The sequence below is a fragment of the Musca autumnalis genome, unplaced genomic scaffold (assembly GCF_047663935.1).
Source record: "Musca autumnalis isolate F117 unplaced genomic scaffold, ASM4766393v1 scaffold_4, whole genome shotgun sequence".
NCBI classification, from domain to species: Eukaryota; Metazoa; Arthropoda; class Insecta; order Diptera; family Muscidae; genus Musca; species Musca autumnalis.
Window position 1 is genome coordinate 184546614 of NW_027411977.1, and position 20748 is coordinate 184567361.

The 20748-nt window shown below is 33.6% G+C and overlaps 1 protein-coding gene across 1 annotated transcript; it reads left to right on the top strand.

Annotated features, from left to right (window-relative positions):
- The first annotated feature begins 3362 nt into the window (after positions 1-3362).
- LOC141401249 (venom acid phosphatase Acph-1-like) lies at positions 3363-18315 on the top strand. The gene is made up of 6 exons (XM_073981322.1): positions 3363-3948; positions 16533-16631; positions 16695-16778; positions 16835-16993; positions 17066-17593; positions 17655-18315. The coding sequence occupies exons 1-6, from the start codon at positions 3781-3783 to the stop codon at positions 17841-17843; spliced, it is 1227 nt and encodes a 408-aa protein (XP_073837423.1). The 5' UTR covers positions 3363-3780; the 3' UTR covers positions 17844-18315.
- Positions 18316-20748: the final 2433 nt, after the last annotated feature.

The following is a 20748-nucleotide window of genomic DNA, read 5'->3' on the forward strand; positions in this document are numbered from 1 at the left end:
CCATAACAACCCTGGAAAGGTATATAACGCCTTCATATCTCCTATATTTATTCGTTAAAATACTAAAAACGTTAATAAAATTATGGCATTCCATTATATTTTATCGTAGTCGGGGCAGCAAAGCGCACCGGGTTCAGCTAGTTATTAAATAAATTGGAATGTGAAAATCGTTCAGAAAAGCCTGGAATGTATGTTGACCTTTTCTATATATTTTTTTTTTCAACTCTTTGTATGTTTCGATCGTTTTTGTTCTTTTCTACGTGTTTAATTAACCATTAATAGTTTTAGTGGGAAAATCATTCATTTTTAGAATGGTTCTAATTTTCATTTTGTTTTTGTTGTGAAACTTCTTGTCACTTATATTCAGTACCCTGTTGATAAAATTTGTCGCAGTATTGATTTTCATTCTACGAGGGTGTTTTGAATGATAGTTTATGAGTCTGCCGGAGGCAGTTGGTTTTTGATACCAGTCCAATACCAATATATTATTCTGCCTATGTGTTATGGAATCAAGGTATGGTAATTGATTATTAGTTTCACCTTCCATGGTGAAACGTAACTGTTTGTGGAATGTATTTAGAATGCTCAATGTTTTATCTACTTCGTTCTTCTTGATGATACAAAATATGTCGTCTACATACTTAGTTAGAATTCTGGGTTTATAGTCAGTTTTGCCAAGGAATCATCGAGAAGTTTTTCCATTATGATATCGGCGATAACTGGTGAGATTGGTGATCCCATTGGCATCCCTTTGAACTGCTCGAATACCTTGTCCTTATATAAAAAATAACTTGCATCCTTAATACAGGTAGATAAAATTTCAATGAAAAGGTTCATTGGGATGTGTGCGTGGTCTTTGATAATTGTCCAGTTTTCATTTATCGTATTAATAGCTAAGTTAACTGGGATACTATAACATATATTATAATTTTAGAACATATATATGTTTGCTACAAAATATGTTAGAGAGACCGTTTTTTTCTCCGCGTGGAATAGTTTTTGTTGGCTATATCAAAACATGGAGCTATGTTGATGATTTTTGGTGGAGAAGTTTCGTGACCACAGAGAATCTCAAATGTTAAACAAGTAAGAAGGGCGTTAAGTTCGGCCGAGCCGAACTTGTTATACCCTCCACCACAAGTTGTATTGAAGTAAAATGGAATAATTAGTTTCCTTTCGTGTATGAAGAAGACTTAATACTAAATTTCAGCAATTTCCGTAAAACAATGTGAGGCACCATTCTATGGGAGCTATTTCAAAACGTCGATCTATATCGACAAATTTCTGACGGAAAGTTTTTAGGCTCAAAGAAGACTAAATACCAAATGTACTATGTTTCGGTAAGAGAATATGGCTAAAACTAAAAAAATACCGAAAATCAAGAAGTAAGCTTCTATGGGGATATAGGCAGACGTGGACCGATACTGATAATACTCTTCTGGAATATTTTATAACTCTTGGAAGACGAAATAACGAATCTCAGCCATTTCGGTTGGATATTGACGTCACAATCTTCAGTATTACGAAAATCCGGAGGTACCGTTCTGTGAGACTTACTACTAAATTTCAGCAATTTCGGTAAAACAATGTGAGGCACCATTATATGGGGGCTATTTCAAAACGTTGATCTATCTATACTGAAAAATTTCTGACGGAAAGTTTTTAGGCTCAAAGAAGACTAAATACCAAATTTCCTATATTTCGGTAAGAGAATGTGGCTAAAACTAAAAAATACCGAAAATCGAGAAGTAAGCTTCTATGGGGATATAGTAAGACGTGGAACTATACTGATAATACTCTTCTGGAATATTTTATAACTCTTGGAAGACGAAATAACGAATTTCAGCCATTTCGGTTGGATATTGACGTCACAATCTTCAGTATTACGAAAATCCGGAGGTACCGTTCTGTGAGGGCTATATCGAAACGTGGACCTATACCGACGAATTTTAGTCAGGACCTGTACAGACATATTTCCGGCGAACAGTTTTATATCACATTGAAGACTAAATACCAAATTTCAGCCATTTTTGTGGAATATTGAAGACAACCTTCAAAATACGAAAAATCGGGAGGTACTTTTCCATGGGGGCTATATGAAGGCGTGGACCTATACCGACAAATTTAAAGGGGAAGTTTGAGTACCCCCAACGAAGCCTAAATACCAAATTTCAGCCATTTCGGTGGAATATAGAGGCCCCAACGTTCAAAATACCGAAAATCGGGAGATACCGTTCTATGGGGGCTATATGAAGGCATGGACCGATACCAACGTAGACTAAGTACCAAATTTCAGCCATTTCGGAGAGATAATGAAGCTAAAACCTTCAAAATACCGAAAATCGGGAGGTACCGTTCTATGGGGGTATATGAAGATGTGGACCGACACCGACAAAATTCTGGGGGAAAGTTGTATACCACCAACGAAGACTAAGTACCAAATTTCAGCCATTTTGGTAAGATAATGAAGCTAAAACCTTCAAAATTCCGAAAATCGGAGGTACCGTTCTATGAGGGCTATATGAAGGTGTGAACCGATACCGACAAAATTCTGGGGGAAAGTTTTATACCCCTAAAGAAGACTACGTACCAAATTTCAGCCATTTTGGTAGGATATGAAGCTAAAACCTTAATAATACCGAAAATCGGGAGGTACCGTTCTAATGGGGCTATATCAAAACTTGAACCGATATATCCCATTTTCAATACCAACCATCCTGCACCAAATTTTGACTCTCTATCTTTAAAATTGCGAGCTGTATCTTGATTTCAACAGACAGACGGACATGGTCAAATCGACATAGAAGCAATAATATATATACTTTATAGGGTCTCCGACGAATATTTCGATGTGTTACAAACGGAATGACAAATTTAATTATACCTACCATATGGTGGAGGGTATAATTACAGTTCGGTTAAAATTTTTAACTAAAACCCTCAAATTACTGAAAATCGCCTGGTACCGGCAGAGATATCCCTCAGACTGTGTGAGTTGATACAAATATCTATGGACAGCTCGAATACCGGCTACACAATCACAAGCTTTTTCACCAAATATTATATATTCAGTACGAACTTGTCGACAAAAATATTGAACGCTTTTATGGGGATTTTTCACATGGTAGTTTTTTTCTTTTTTACATAAGTTCAAACTACCCAAAGAAAATCCAAATTAAGGTGGAAATCCCAAATTTAATGAACGCAACTCCCCAACAATAATATCAACAATTAAACTAGTTATCATCATCGGCAACATCACATAAAAATCAGATTGTCTACAAACAAGCGTCTAAAATGCAGCTATTGTAAGCTAAGTTACAGCATTGGTACAGCGTTTCATTCTTTGCTGCATTTCATTCATTCTATGGCAATGTTTTCTCCAAGGCATTGACAGACAACAACAACGAATTGAAAAACAAAATAAAAACAGTTTTACAAACTGCTGTAAAAATGTCAGTATAAAATCGCTTTAAAGTGGAGTGTTAATAGTTTTATTCGCTCATTTCGAGGTTGTTAATAAAACGATAAAGACGTGATTCGACTAAAATGCAAACAAAGTGTTGACGCTTAAAAAACAAACGTAACGAACAAGAAATTATTTGAATGACTACAAATTCTCATAATAAAAAACAAATTCTAACAGTGTGATAACGTTAATAGGATCAAGTGCAACAAAGCGAAATAAGTTCTATTCTATGTGCAATAAAAAGATTTCATTTAAAATAAATCAAAAAGAACACATTTTAAACGGATATAACAAACTAAATATTGAAAAACATGCTTTTTCAATTGACACGCAAAAGTTTTCTCACAATATTGGGTTTTAGTTTTTTGATTGCGACCATAATCGTTTTGTGTTTCACCACTGCCTCTATATCGGAAATTGAAAAATGTTTTAGCACGGAAGTGGATACGGAAAATTCAACATTGGAATTAGTGCATATTGTAAGTGTTTGAGTGAAAAAATAAATAAATAGAATAAAATGAGTGACCGTTTGTAATGAAATGGAAATAATGTCATATGCTAATGAAAATCAAATAAAAAGTTTAAGTTTTAAAATCGAATTGAATCCATTTGAATAGTAATAAATATATATACCGTGGGATTTTAAAGTTATCAACGATAATTTGAATTGAATAAGAAATGTACATCAATATAAAATATAAACAAGTAAGAGAGGGCTATAGTCGGACGGGTCCGACCATGTGTTACACTACATCACTTCCCCCGGGGCACTAGTTTTTCACAGAATTAATTTTATATGATTGCGACATATTTTTGCCTTCCGGTCATACCTACATAAGTTGATATACAAGATAGCATACAAGAGATGTAGCACATACATATGTACATACACCGTCATTACTGGAAACGTTATTTTATTTTGTGTTATTTTCTTTATATTATAATGGACACATATACGGTTTTGGCTATATACATACAGTGCTCGACATATCAATGGAAACTTTTTCAGAAAACTAAATATAATAATTTTTGATTTAGAACATTAATTCCTTAGTCAATTATACCTGCATATTTTTGCATAGAATAAAAGTTTAATACGAAGTAATAATAAAATTAACAAATATTTAGCTTTATTCAGCAAAACATACCTAAACAGGTTCTGCAACATATCCATTACTTAAAAAGCCTTGGCAAAACAATGGAATCTTCCATAAGTCTTCTCAAATATTTATCGCTAAGGGTTATATGTCCAACTTTCTTCGCAATTATTTTTGTACAGAATAGAATCAGAGATGAATCAATGGTCTATACTCGCTCCTATATGTGATCCTTTCATGACAAAGGATGGAATATGACCGGTATTATTAAAGAAACCCACATTTCTCTAGTGTCCTTTAAGATGATTTTGTAAAAGTTATACAAAATTTAATTTAAAAATTTAAAATAAAAGAGTTACTCGTTTATAGAGAGCAATGTTCAGCTCAAACTTGAGTAGCAGACCCCTGAAACAACTTTGGGCAAGAGCTATTTAAATCCAAAAGTGGTATATAAAACGCCATAATTTTTATTTATAGGGCTAGTAAATAAACTATTAAACGTTTTTTGAAGTTTAAGATAAGACAAAATTTTACAAGAGAAAGAAATGGCCTTCTAAAGCAACTTTAAACCAAAAATACCATTGGTGTCCTAAAAATAGCACATCTTTGCTCTGTTCCAGAACCTGCAAGAAGCTACTATTTTTTACTACGATAACATTTTTTCCTTTATATTATCGGAAAAAATAGTAAAAATTAGTAGATTCTTGCAGTACTGGAACAGACCACTTGAGTAAACTTGGTAGCTAGGAGCATATCTCATCATGATTCGACCGAAATGAGAAATGTATTCTATTCTATTTTCAATCTTCAGTTTAATGTTCCTTTATAAATTACATGCAAGATATGCAATTTTAAGCATTACTGCAACTTTAAAAGTGGCTTATTTGTCTGAAGTCACTTTTAAAGACCAGGTCCGATTCTTTGACCCGTACAATTTTTTTAATATTTTCAGCTTTCAAACATGACTTAAGTTTTATTAACTAACAGCCTAAATATAAATTTGGCGTTTTTAAATGATTTTTGGACTCAACCCAGCAAAAAAACTCATTACTAAATAATGACTTTATTCAGTAAAATTTGGCACCAGTAACTACTTACAAATATACCGTAGAAGTCATTATTTTTACATGAGGATGTCATAGGAAGGAAGTACTTCCTTAAATATGTTTTTCAAGTACATACTTAACCACATACCGGCAGTCGAAAAGAAGCTAAAAAGCATAGTTCTATTTTTAGAAAAAATTAAGGTGAAATTATATTCAAAATTCAACACTAGACATTTTTTTGTTTTTTTGCTTTTTCATTCGATACCTACAAGTTTTGAACACACGAACTTCTGATTTGTAGCCAAACACACTACGCACTAGGCCACTCGCACGGACAACAGTGGTTGGTTTAACTCATCCATGTACATCAACATGTTTTTGTAATTTTGTAAACAAAAAACACCCATGCCGACGCTGAGCTTTGAACACACAACTCTAGAATTTGTAGTCGGACACACTAGCTCTGTGCCACCATACTCATTACTTAGTAAGTTAATAGTAAGTAAGGAAGTAACTAGTTATGTGTAAACTGTTATATATATACTACCTGATAATGCGGAGTGTAATGAGTACTCATTACCCGGTAATGCAAGAAGTAATGAAATGTGCCTACCAAATTTTTGCTGGGAAATAATTCTTGCCCAATGTTGCCTCATGGGCCTTCCTTCCTAATTTGAGGTGGATTTGTTCTCTGCAGGCAGAGTAGAGATATTGTAGCAGCAATCATATTCTAAGAGCAAAATAGTGTATTTTCTGAAAATATTTATTGTCGGTGCAACAATATATTTTGTCCCATTATGTTTCCTGGCACTACATATATGGTTGAAACAACAAATTAAAATATGTCAAATTATGTCAAAATATATGACAATTTTTAGTGGAGAAATTTTTGGTCATTGGGAACCTCAAATGCCAAATTTCAGCAAATTCGGTCAGAAAATTTAGCTAAAAGCCTCAAAATACTTTAAATCGGGAGTTATCGTTATATGGGGGCTATACCAAAACGTGGACCTATCTTGGTTATTTTTAGTGGAGAAGCTTTTTGTTCATTGGGAACCTCAAATGCCAAATTTCAGCAAATTCGGTCAGAAAATGTAGATAAAATCATCAAAATACCTTAAATCGGGTGGTATCGTTATATGGGGGCTATACCAATACGTGGACCTATATAGCCCATTTTCGAACTTGAACTGCCTATCGAAAAACGACGCTAGAGTGATTACAACAGACGGACGGACATGGCTAGATTGTCTTATCATTTTATCCTAATCAAGAATATATATACATTATAGGGTGACAAATGATTAGTTCGATGTGTTACAAGCAGAAAAACTAACTTAATATACCCCCAATACTATAGTGGAGGGTATAAATATCATCGGTCATTAAGCTCGACTCCAACTTCGCCCTAATAGGCAAAATTAATCTTTATAAATAAAAATCAAATGTCGTTCATAGGTAATGGCATCAATTGAGAACAGCTGGACTGATTTGGATAGTTCTTTTTGTAATATGTTCGCAATAACCCGACTTAGGTTTTTATGCAAAGAAATTTTTGACCACGCCTACTTTTACGCCCACTTTTTTCAATTTTCCATTTTTATCCTTTCTACAAAAACTACTGAACCGATTTTTCTGAATTGTCAAGGAATGTACTGGGATATGGACCCGGTTAAAATTGGCTACAAATGGGCCTATTTCCTTAAAAATGCTATATTTATATAAATAAAAATCTAATGTCGTTCGTTGGTAATGGCATCAGTTGAGAACGGCTGGACCGATTTTTTCAATTTTCAATTTTAATATTTTCTAAAAAAAGAACTGAACTGATTTTCCTGAAATTGTCAAGGAATGTACAGAGATGGCTCAGGGTGAAAATAGGATGCATATTTTCATATTTCGATGGGAGGGGGTACTTTCCTTTGTCATATTTATTTATGAATAAAACTCAAATGATGTCATAACCCAACTTAGGTTTTTATGGAAAGAACATTTTCTGCAAAAACTACTGAACCGCTTTTCCTGAAATTGTAAGGGAATGTACAGGGATGGCCCCCGAAAAAGGCTACATATTTGATTGAATTACAGAGGGAGCAGGGTACCTCCCCTATGCGATATTTTAAAAAAACGCTACATTTGTAAAAAGTATCGGTTTAAAAATTTTAGCGGATTAATCTACAATCTAGGTACTTGTTTAGGGCCTAAACTTCCGACCACGCCTGATTATTTTTAATTATGTTATATTTCCAATACTACTATACCGATTTCCATCAAAAACGTATATTTTATGAATTTCAGATGGGGTGGGATTCCTTCCCTACGGCTTTCTTCTAAACGCTGTATGTATAAGGCATACTTATGATTATATCGGTTTCAGGATAAATTTGCGGAGGCAATGGAGCCAAAATACCGCCCACTTTTTTAAATATGTTATATCTTGAAAACTGATGAACACGCCCTCTTTTCAATACATTATTTTTCCAAAGCTACTGAACCTAATTTCATGAAATTTTTAGACATGTTCAGATCCAACATGCTATATATTTCTAAACGAATTTCCGGGCCTATTGTTTTATAATCACTATATTTGCTAAACTTATGATTGCATCGACTTGCGCTCCCGATCAAGCAAAAACGATATACTTACAAATTTCCTTAAATGGTGAGATTCAAAGATCCATCAGCCATGAAAAACTAGAACATATACATAAATCTCAATAAGCGAGAGAATTCTACCATTTATTAAACATGTATAATTAGATAGCTTTAGGATAAAGACATGGACTATAATAAATCCTCAACAGCATCAAAATCCGACAAAGTCCGTAAGAGAAATGAAAGGTTACAGACAAAATCTGTTGATAAATTTAAAATCCTCCCCGGTTTTACAATGGACCGAAGAAGTGAGGTAGAAAATACCTATTTTTGAATTGTCAAGCATAAAGTCCAAAAAAAGTTTTCATTAAAACTCATTACGACACTCCAGCAACGCTGACCAGACAGGGGTTTGAATCCACGTCCTTCAAAAACGCATGAAAAAAGTGTTGTCACGGCGTGTCAGCGGTTAGTGCAAAGGACTACACTAAGCGTTTGTCATTGAAGCCAAACAAATGACTGGACAAATATCCATCTTTGTAAAAAAAAAAAATTGCATTTGAAAGAAGAAAAGTTAGATGACATCGAATCCGCTCCACAGCCGATATGTTTGATGAGCCTCTACCAAAGGCGAAACATGTCACATAGTGGTGGTTGTGTGGGTTCGAGTCTTCGGCATTCCTTTTTCACCTGCAAAAATTATCGCTCATTAAGCTAGACTCCAACGAGAAATTAATTAAAAGTAATATTATGTATTTAGGGGATACTCAGAATCTTATGGCCATGTTTGGACGTATGAACATAAAGAGACATTTTGGGAATTTGTCTTAATTATTGTGGACGTTTCGAATAATGATTTCATTTATCTATTATTATGTTAACACATAATATCCCTTCAGACACTGCACTTAAACAAAAAGGTGAATTTTTGTTCAAACATGTTTTCCGGTATGGAACCTCTGGAAGTTGACGTACATTTGGAAAAAAAATTACGATGTGCAAAGTTTCGGTCAAGTCGGATACTCATAAGCCATTCTAATTGCTGCAGACTGGGGAACTACCCACTGAAAACCTGAAAGATGTTTTTCATTATGATCTATATCTTGAAGAAATATCGTCATGTGCAAAGTTTGATTACTGCCTTCGAGATTTATCTTGGGCACATTTTTAGACAAAATTTCTTAGTCTTGTGGGGGAGGTACGCGAAGGAGTGGACCGATCTTTGAACTTAAACTATGTTTAATGAAAGCATTAGGATGTACAAAATTTGGACCCAATCGGTTACTCCGCTTGAAAGCTAACCAGCCAGACAGGCAGACGGACAAAGGTAAATCGACTCTAAAATGTCTAAAACTGATTTGCTTCTTATCGCCGGAAGTTTTGGCCAAAGTGATGGAAATGCCATAAAAAGAGCTCAAATGACAATAAACTGTGGCGGCGGCCATTTATCTGACATCATATACTGACTTGACATCATATACTGGACTTGACTACAAGAAGAATCAAAGTTTTTCATTTTTTTAAATTACAGCCAAAAACATCGGAAGTTTACTTTTGCGCCACCTTGTATTTCTATATATCTGCAACGGAGTGTATTTTTTGTCATAGACACTTTTTGTATAGCAATATGTATATATCGCCCGATATCAGCCATTTTCAAACCGAATTACCTATAATTATCTACAAAAATTATGGAAATTATGCCAAGTTATGGAACAGCACCCATATAACGGTCCACCCGATTTCAGATATTATGACGTTTTTAGCTATACTTCTGGCCGATGTAGCTGCAATTTAGGATTCATAGTGGTCAGATAACTTATTAACTAAAAATTATGGGCATACATATCGTTCATTTACTCAAAGGGTTACGCATCTCAAAAATCCAATTTCGAAAAAAAAACGCGTTTTAAGTTGGCGATTTGAAATTTGAAAAGATTATTACACAAAAACTAAAATAACTAATTGGACCATATTTGTATATTGAAAAAATATGATTCCAAAATTTTTCTCATTCGAGTAGAGTATCGGACATTTCGTAATATTGTGAATATAATTCCTTTCATTTGTATAGTTCACTTTATTCCTTTAATTTCACTCTCATTTCGATCTTTTTCGTTCGCGTTGTTCATTCATATGCGGCCACATCGTTAAACAAACATAAATCACATCCTCGTTATATTACTGCAAATTATTTGTTATTATGTCAATTCTTCCACCAAAAGATAGAAACAAAAAGAAAGAAAAATATACGTTAAACTAATTCATTCTCGGAACTATCTGGAAGGAAGGAAATAAAAAGAACGACGAAAGAGAAAGATTCACGGAACTATATCGGCCTAGAAACTATTTGGAACGATGACATAGAAAGATTCATTGAACTATCGATTTTGGAACTATTTGGAACTATACTAAGGAACTAGTTCCTTTTGGGAAAAGGAACTAGAAAGATCGAGAACTATACAAATGAAAGGAATTATATTCACAACTTGACCAAAAATCGTGAAAAATTCAAATGTTGTGTAGAGTTACGTAAAGCTATTTTAAGGGGTTATGGCCACTTATAAGCATGAGAAAGGCCATTTTCATGCATCTTTTATAAAAAATCTATTAAACCTTAAGTTACCTTCAATTTTTTTTTTTTTTTTGCAAAATCTTACATTTAAATGCCCGCTTATAAAGCACTGTTTTTACTAAAGCAGTTTGTGGTACCCACAGTAGTTTGAAAAATAATAAACCGATCAGCATATATTTTTGTGGGATCATTACGAACCTAATAATCTTGTCCATAATCGAAAAGTAATTAAAAAAATTTAAAAATTTTGAACAGTTAAAATCAAAATTTCGATTTTAACAAAAACAAAACACTGTACAAAATTGATATTTTTTCTGACTCCGTCAGCAGTTTTTTTAAAGACTCTCTCGGTTAAGCACATGATTTATGTGTACAATAGTCCCACAAAAACATACAAAGTGCCACTTCGAGGAAAAGACGGGAAACACAATAAATGTTTCCCTTCGAAAGCTCATATCTCGGTAAATTTTTGTCCGATGGACTGGAAATTTTGACACATATTCTATTCTATATTTTACATGAAATAATGGTACAACGTATTTAAATTCAATAGAAAGAATTCATAATATTTAGCCCCAATTTATATTAGGCGAGTTTACTTGCGTCAAGTCATAGTTTATAGGAGAGACACGTAAAGGGTATGGAAGTGGAAAAAAATTGCTCGTACCTAAAATTTTCAGGCAATTCCTTTTATATTTTTCGTTTTTGACATTATATTCATTGTTTTGAAAACAGAATTGCCTGTATAAACGCAAGAGGCAAGTTTAAAAGAGAACGATAAAAAGTGCCGCAAGAAAAATCGTTTAATGTAAATTGAGACTAGGGATACAATTTTAAATATTTACAGAGTAGGATATTTAGAATTGAAAATAAACAATATGGGGCCACGTTCGGCAATGTCGCCATGTAAAATTTATTGAAGTATATTGAAGTTTTTAATCATACATGTTTCCAAATATTTTATTTTGGCCCTATCTACAAATTTGCTGCAAAGGTCAGAAGAAGATTTGCATTGGTTTCAGAGATATAGCCCCGAGTTTTTTAAAAAGTCGATATTTAACAATGTTTAGATGGGGCCATAAAATCCAAGCTGTATCTGACTCAACAAAATGAAACTAGGGCTTTTGTACTTTGGGTCTGTACTTTCAAAAAATCCTCACTTCAAATTATTTGCACAAGATTACCTTAAAAATTTTGCACAGTGTTATTTACCGAAAGAGATAGATTCTGATACCAGGATTATTTTTACTTCTAATATTATGTTACAAAAGAAGCGTTATAATTTGTTTTCTTAATTGTACGATTAGAAGTTTTTGGACTCGATGACAAACACTTTGATGGACTTAGTTCTACATAGTTTTGACAAATAACAATCGATCCTTATTGAACCCCACATAATTATTCACTAATAATTATTTGAGAGACACTCCCCTCGATAGTTACCGCGCCCATAAGCTTTTTAGTTGGCCACCGTAGTATTTAGAGCTTTGTCAGGAAGCATAAACTTGTCCACGAAAAGTAGGATATCGCTGTAAACAAGACTACAAAATGTCCAAAAAATCATCTAACAGTTTTTAAACTGCAGTTATGTTAGACTTGTATAAGAGACCTGAAGATGTTGTCCAAACATATTCTCTTGGACCTTGATGTACTTTGGAAGTAATCTTGCGAACCATATTAGGTTCGATTTTAGACCGAATCGGTTAGTCCCTTCGACCATTTTAGTGAACATTTTTGAACTTTTATGGCGGAGGTACCGATATGACTTAAATTTAATTTGGACAAAACATTACGAGATCCATAACTTGGACCGAGAGTTATCATGAGTTCCAATCTGCCAGACAAACAGAGATACAGGCGGACGGTGGTAAGTACTTCCATCTTGGCTGAAACGAATATCGTCCAAACATATGTGAAGTCTTAAATCATTATTTTGATGAAATCTATACGATACAATCCTAGTGTATACAATCTCGTAATCTAAAGTCTGAGGTTACAATTATGCTTCGGTAATGATAAGTAAAAATCAAGTGAAGCACAAAAATTCATTTGTCTTCATTATTTTCTCATACTGTTTAGCAGCAAATTTGTCTAAAACAGAATAACAAAATTTTGGCGATGGCAGTAAAACAAATTTCTAATTGGGTTTCAATATGTAGTCCACGAAGGAGCGACCCTTCATACATTTTATTCAATAGATTTTTTATATATGTCCATTCCCATAATACTGAACTCGTTATTTTTGTTATAACCGAATGAGTTTTAAGCCTCGAGAGCTCTATACAGTTCGAATAAATAATAGACATGGGGTATATTCATTAAGGAATTAGCATTTGATAGTGGTATGATATGACATGAAGAAGTAATTCAGATTTTATTGGAAGTTTCTCTCAAAAACAGCTTACAAACAAAAATTTTTAAAATATTTTTTTACAAAACTTGTTAATGATGTACATTTTCTGTTCAGAAACTTAAGAAAATATAAGTTTTAATTTGAAATCTTCAAATATACAAACATTTTTATGAGAAAAAAATATAATAACTAGTTACAGTAGCTTAAAAAAATTTGTTTGACCAAACCATTTGAACCCCCCCCCCCCCCTGCAGGGGTCATCCCTGTACATTCTCCTAGATTTTCAGGAAAGTTCAGAGAGTAGTTCAGTAGTTCCAGAGATATAACATATTTAAAAAAGTGGGCGTGGTCGGGTATTTAGGCCCTAAATAAGTAGCTAGGGTTGGAGATTCGATCACCGTTGCTGCACGAATTTATTTTCAACAAAATATATAGCCTATTTTCACCACGGGTCATCCCTGTACATTCTCTGAAATTTTCAGGAAATTTCAGTAGTTTTGGATATATAACATATTTAAAAAGTGGGTTTGCTAAAATAGCATTTTAAAAAAATCGGCCGTAGGGGAGTTTCCCCGCCCCTACGAAATTCAACAAAATATGTATGTATATGGTAATATTCAAAAAAGTTTTACAATCGTTGAAGTTGAGGTTCACCATTTAATAAGTCGCGAACTGTTAATATATTTTATAAAATATGAATACATTTATATATATTGAAGTGTTTTAGCCACGATCTCATAATATGGACCATAACAAATAATTTTCTTGGAAGCTGCGCTGGTGGTAATATAAAAAAATGGGAAAAATGTGTTGAAGTTTACAAGTTTTTTTGTGTTCTTTCTTGATTTCTGGTCAAACCACGGAAAATTCAAACCTGTGCTCAAAGAAAGAACTAAAGAATACCCCTTAGGCAATATGGTTCTAGTGTGTGACTTTTCGATATATACACTGCATCCCCCTAAAATCGATGCTGAGATTTTGAAGTTTTGATTTCAGTGTTTTTCGAATTTTTCTTATAATTAGATGGTGCAACTAGATAATAATCGAAACTAGTTTATAGGATTGTAGAACTCGCGATTCCACGTCGTTCGATGTATATCTCATGAGTGTGCTCCATACGGCTTCCTAGTAATAGGAGCCCAAAGGCGAAAATTTGGTGCGTAAATTTTCTGAAAAAAACCTATTTTTTGGCTTTAAAATTTACAACTGTCGTACAGGTACCCCTGAACCCCGCGTGATTTTAGTTTTTTTACGTGCCGGATCTAATGAGCTCTTCCGCGGTCGAATCCATCCACTAAAATGCCGGATATAGATACCCTGAAAGTAGGAAAATCTGCAAAAATATATTTTGACAATTCCGCGAATTGAACCGCGATTTTCTTTGATTATTTTTGCTCAAATGTAATCCTTTATACGCGATTATTATATTTGCCAAAAAGGTGTGTCACAAATTACAACGATTCAGGAGTAATATCCCTATTTATCCCAAAAAAGAATGCCGTGGCACATCCGCAGTTCTTGACGAATCTGTCTAAAATAATTTATATTGACGTATTTTTAATAGGGGACCATTGAAATCGGATGCACCTTATAATCATATGCACATCGCGTAATTTTTCCCCACTTGAAGGTTTTTCGAATAGTAAGATGCAACTGATGGCACACTTTGGCCGCTGAATGAAACATGGGAAAATCCATGCATATTGATAGGCATGGACTCCCTGTATCCGAAAAGCACATGCACCTCAACCGATTTAAACCAATTCGCGATTTATACTGTTTTCAATTTCTATGTTTTTTCTTTGATTGTAATTTCAATATTACTCTCTACTTTTTATTTCTATTGCTTATAACAAAAAGCAAATATACTTTCACGATGACTAATTACTTTTCTCTTAGAAGTTTAAGCAAAATACTTCAGGATTTGGATCGAAATTTAGCGAAATAATAGAATAACTCCCAACATTTATTTTTCAAATTTTTCGTATTTAACCAAAAATATATTTTTGAAATAATTTTCAACAAAAAGTTTCCGTTCTTTGTTGTTGCTGTAATATGCAAGTTATAAACGCGATCTTTATATTTTTGGTCTCACATTTTTCTACGCGTTGTCTAGATTCTGTACGTATTTTTAAATTATTTTTTAGAGATTTTTTGGACTCTGACTTAGAATAAATAAAATTTATTCCAAGATTTCTTCAATATTTTTTGATTTTCCGCGAAAATAAAAATAAATTTAGCAACTATTTTAGGATCTACGGATAGATATCAAATGCAGCTAACGATTCATATATACGTGTTCTTATTACAACACAATAGGAATTTTTAAATATTTTTTCTTTACAAGAGAGTAAAACCGCATATAACTTTTGAGTGCAGCATCAAATTTTGTGAACGCGAACAGATTTGAAACCACGATTTTTTCGTAACCCATGTACCAAAAATGCCGGATGTGCTCGCCAAAAAAGTTTTAAATTTTTTTTCTATGTAATTGCAAAGGAAATTTGAAATTTACCATATAGCCTATTTTCACCAAGGGTCCTCCCTGTACATTCTCTGAAATTATCAGGAAAATCGGTTCAGTTGTTTCGGATATATAACATATTTAAAAAGTTTTTAAAAAAGTAGGGCATGGGGGAGGTACCCCGGCCCTCGGAAATTCAAAAAAAAATAGATATCTTCACCACCAGTGTTCCCTGTAAATTTTTTTTTCTAGGGTTCCCCTGTAAATTTTCAAGAAAATCGATTCAGCCGTTTTTGAGTCTATACATACATACAAACATAATTTTTCATCAAGACAACGCACCAGCGTACAAGAGTGCTTTAACAATGGCTAAAATCAACGAATTAAAGTACGAGTTGCTTGACGACCCACCTTATTCTCCTGATTTAGCTCCCCGTGACTTTTACTTGTTCCCAAATCTAAAAAAATTCCTTGCTGGCAAGCGTTTTCCTCAAATGAAGATACAATTACAGTTGTAAACCACTATTTTGAAGACCTTGAGGAAAACTATTTTAATCAAAGGATAGAATTGCTAGAAAAGCGTTGGACTAAGTGTATTGAAGTTTCAGGAGATTATATTGAAAAATAAAAATATTTTTGAAAAACTAACTATTCTCTTTCATTGATAGGCTACGAAGTTTCCGAACCGCCCTCGTATTCTGAAAACTACCCTACATATGTATGTCCATTTTCAGATATGGAATGAAATGTGTGCTGGGTATAAACAACGGTATATCACTAAACTTGCTGTGTAATGCACGTATTTTGACATTACATTTTCAGTAAAAAACATTCAACTACTAGTTTCACTCCACATCGCACATTGTGGTTTTGGGTTCCTCTGCGACGTTTTCGATTTATATAATTTCTAATTTTCTTTTTTTTCATTTTTAGGTACTTCGTCATGGCCCGCGTACCCCCGTTGATACCTATCCCAAGGATCCATATTTACATTCAAAATTTGAACCTACTGGTTGGGGACATGTTACAAATGTAAGTTACACATCGCAACTGAACGTTAAAGTCAAATAAATAAATCATTTTCTCACTTCACAGAAAGGAAAACGTGAACTTTACGAACTGGGTGAACTATTAAATCAGCGTTATGGTAAATTTATGGAACCCTATTATACACCTGATGTAAGTTGATACTGAGAATGTTTTTAAGGTTGAATTACATGCAATTTTACTTTTAGAAAGTTCATGCTCAAGCTACGGCTTCTCCGCGCGCAATGATGACTTTGGCAACAGTATTGGCTAGCATGTTTCCTCCCCACAATACGCCTATGGAATGGCATCCGGCTTTAAATTGGCAACCAATTCCAATATTTTCGGAACCATTGGATCAAGATTCGGTAAGTATTACAACAGTTCGTGTAGGGGAATTAATGCAAAAATTTTGGGTTTTTGTGTTTTTCTAATCAAAGCTCCTTTTGGTCCGAACACCATGCCCTCGCTATTTTGAAGCACGCCAAGAAGTAATGGAATTACCGGAAGTTAAGGAGGAACATGCCAAATATGCAAGTCTCTTTCGAAATTTATCAGCTTTAACCGGTTTAAATATAACCGAAGCGGAACACATCAATTCATTGTATATAACCCTAGAAGCTGAGCGAGATTTTGGTTTGCCCTTGCCAGCATGGACTAAAGAATATTTTCCCGAAAAAATGCAATTTATGGCTGAACAGAGCTATATCTACAATTCCTATACACCGGAAATGCAAAAAATTAAAGGTGGCCCGTTTCTAAAGAAGATGTTTGATGAAATGTTGAAAAAACGTGACAATACCCTGAAACCGGCAGATAGAAAATTGTTTATTTATACCGGACATGATTGGACAGTGGGTAGTATTTTATCAGCACTTAATGTTTGGGAAAGACAAATGCCTCGTTTTTCGGTTATGACGATATTTGAACTGCATAAAAATTTGGAAACAGGTGAATATTATGTGGAGGTAAGTTGAAAGATCTCTGTCGCAGAAGAAAAAGAATTATAATTTATCTTTTAAATTGCAGATGTTTTTACGTAATGATGAAAAAGGCTGCCTTCATGAATTAAAACACCCCCATTGTCATAGGAAATGTCCATTGGATAAATTGGTGGAATTAAGTGCCGAGGTCTTGCCCAATGAACCCTATGAACAGCGTTGCAAAGCCAAAAACCGTAATTTTGTTGAACCACCACCAAGGCTGATTGACCAGTAGTAGCGATAGTCGGTTAGTTGGTTTTCCAACACGAACATTGTGTTAACTTTAGATTCTAAGATAGCGACGAAGTGTTAGCAAACATAGTTGGCCAGTTTTATGGTTTCGATACCAAGCTGTAATTAAGTTTAATTATTTGTTAAACCAACACAGAAACTCACAAGCACACATACACACAAAGAGGCCTTGTATTTACGTATTATATTTACATTTAGATAAGATTTAGTTTGTTTTTTGCATTGTAGTTTCTTTTTTTATTATTTTGTTAATTGTATTTTTCCAACTAATTAGCAATTCAATCATTGTAAACCATCCACATTTTGAACTTGATCTTTTTAACGGTTGTTTAACTGTGAAATTCTGTAAGGTAAGCTTGAGCTTTCAAAAATTACAAGTTCAAGTTTATAACTCAAACATAAAACTAAGCTTTGTTTAAAACATGTTAATAAAAAAAAGTTTTAATATCAGAAAAGAGATTATGTTTTGAACAAATAAGAGGTCAAATACTCTGGTAAGAGCATTTGCTGTGTTTAAGAGAATTTTAAAATTTATATGGCGTTGTATTTTATTTTAATGGTAAACGAAATATTAAAATAGATAATTTAAGGGAGATATAATATTGAATTTTTCTTGCTAATTTATTCATTAACAAGTAAGAAAGGCGTTAAGTTCGGGCCGAACTTTTTATACAATCCACTCCGAACTACATGTGTTGAAGTAAATAGGAACAATTAGTTTAGTTAAGCTCTTCCTCCGCGTTTAGGTTTATTTCTTGTAGAAGTAGAATATCATAATTGAAGAAAATCACTTTATATTGATAATTTTTTGCGTGAAGGTCCAAAATACCAAGATAAATCCACTCCAGCAAAGTCCTTTAAACAGCTCACAACAAGGATCAATATTTAGCATTTTCTGATTGAGCTATTGTATCCTCTGATAACACCCAATACCAAATTACAGCAATCTCGGTTCGAAAATTTTAAAAACATAAAATTGACCAAAACCAATTCATGAGGGTAAGACTAATACATAGATATACATGGATAGTGTTTTGGGAGTTAGTTTTCAATCTTCTGTCTAGCAAAGTGTCCCCAACTTCGTATGCGGAAAGAAAAAAAAAAACAAATAAACAATATTTGATATAGAAATGGTGAAGTATGTAAGATTTGTTGTTAATTGATATTTAATTTCTTTTAAGCAGGGCTTCGGAGTCGAGCCATTTTTCCTTCGACTCCGACTCAGTGTTGCAGAATTTGACGATTTATAGTCATTTTGACGATTTTTTGGCCCAAAACGGAAAACTGACGATTTGACTATTTTATGGTCTAAAATGACGATTTTTCCCGTCAATAAAAACTGCATGAAAAAAGAAAATAACTATATTTTGACCAAAATTTCACCAAAGGCTTTAAGGAAAATAATATTGCAAACTCCATTTTATGAGCATTTTTAATGTTCTTAGCAATTTCTAGCCAGAGTGAAACGTTTCAAAAAATCCAGTTTCGAGAAAAACGCGTTTTAATTTGGGGATTCAAATTTGACCCCCCAACTTAAAAATATTATTACACAAAACATAGATTAACAGCTAGCCAGATATCAGTGCTACATTTGTGCAAGATCAAGCATGATTTGAAGTGTTTTAGTGCTTCATAAACTCAAATATCTGTTTTGTTGAATTATGCCAAACGCGTAGTAAATGAGATGTAACTCGATGAGTTTTAGAGATATCAGCATGAAAATTTGACAAAAGATAAAGGAGAAGTCGTAGAAGAAATAGAAATTGCTAACTCAGAAAACGCATTTTTTGAGTTATGCCACTCTCTGAGTAAATGAGCGATATCTGGAATACAGGTATTTTGATAGTTTTTGCTTAACATTCAAATTATATTAGCTGAAAATTGTCGCCCAGGATTGTTAATGAATAAAAATCTCCTTGAAAATGTTTCGGGGCAGAAGGGGAATTGTATCTATTTCGTTATTAACTTCCAATAATGCCCTCTTTAGGCGGTCAGTCAGTATGTTTTGAATGACAGAGTTTATCGGCTTTCAGCTTTCCCACAATCAAAACGTACAGTCAGAGTCAAAAGAAAGTTTACACCTCACAAAAAGTTGTTAATAGCATGATTACACCGGTATAATGATATAATAGATATAAAACACAAATACAATTTTTTTAAGTGTTTAGTGTTGAATTAAAATCCAGAAAATATTAGGCCTTGTATAAGGTTAATTATGAAATAAATGAAGATTGATAAAATAACCCCAAATTTTAAGAGTCAAAAGAAAGTTTACACTCTTGCCAAAAGTAAGACTTTTTTTAATTCTTTAGCTTGATATGCCTTTATTTTGTCTTTATAGCTTGTTTTTATTCTATTTGAGTGTCTAAATAATAAATCCACCAGTATTTTGGTGAAATCCGGTGATAATACCCCATTGGACCCGAATTACAGCATTCGGACAATTTTGGCATAAAATGGGGCTTTATTTAACATTCTTTTGGATTTTTTCGGTAAGTACTCAATGAATTTGAGGTCTAGAGACCACAATGAGTGATCCTAGATGCATGGTGGCTAAAACATAGCAATATGTTATCCATAAATATGGACGAAGCCTTCATATCCCTGCCCACATGTCGGATCCCCCTTTGATATAAACCCCATTTCAGTTCACTAGGATCTGTAATCCCGTGTCAATATGAGTGTATGATATTGTTCTTTTATCCTTGAACCCATACAAACTATTTCTTTGAAGCCCGCTTCTGTCAGGTACCCGATGAACATATATAGGACATTCCATCAAGATTGATTTTGTATACAACATTTTCACCGTTAAAAGCTTCGTTCACATTTTTCGACATTTATGGCATATTTTGCGATGAAATATGTGAAAATGGTTATGATGGTTA

Coding starts and splice junctions, on each gene's coding strand:
- LOC141401249 (XM_073981322.1), top strand. CDS start 3,781: ATGCTTTTTCAATTGACACGCAAAAGTTTTCTCACAATATTGGGTTTT. Junction 3,949..16,532: donor CATTGGAATTAGTGCATATT/GTAAGTGTTTGA, acceptor TTTCATTTTTAG/GTACTTCGTCATGGCCCGCG. Junction 17,594..17,654: donor CAGGTGAATATTATGTGGAG/GTAAGTTGAAAG, acceptor TTTAAATTGCAG/ATGTTTTTACGTAATGATGA.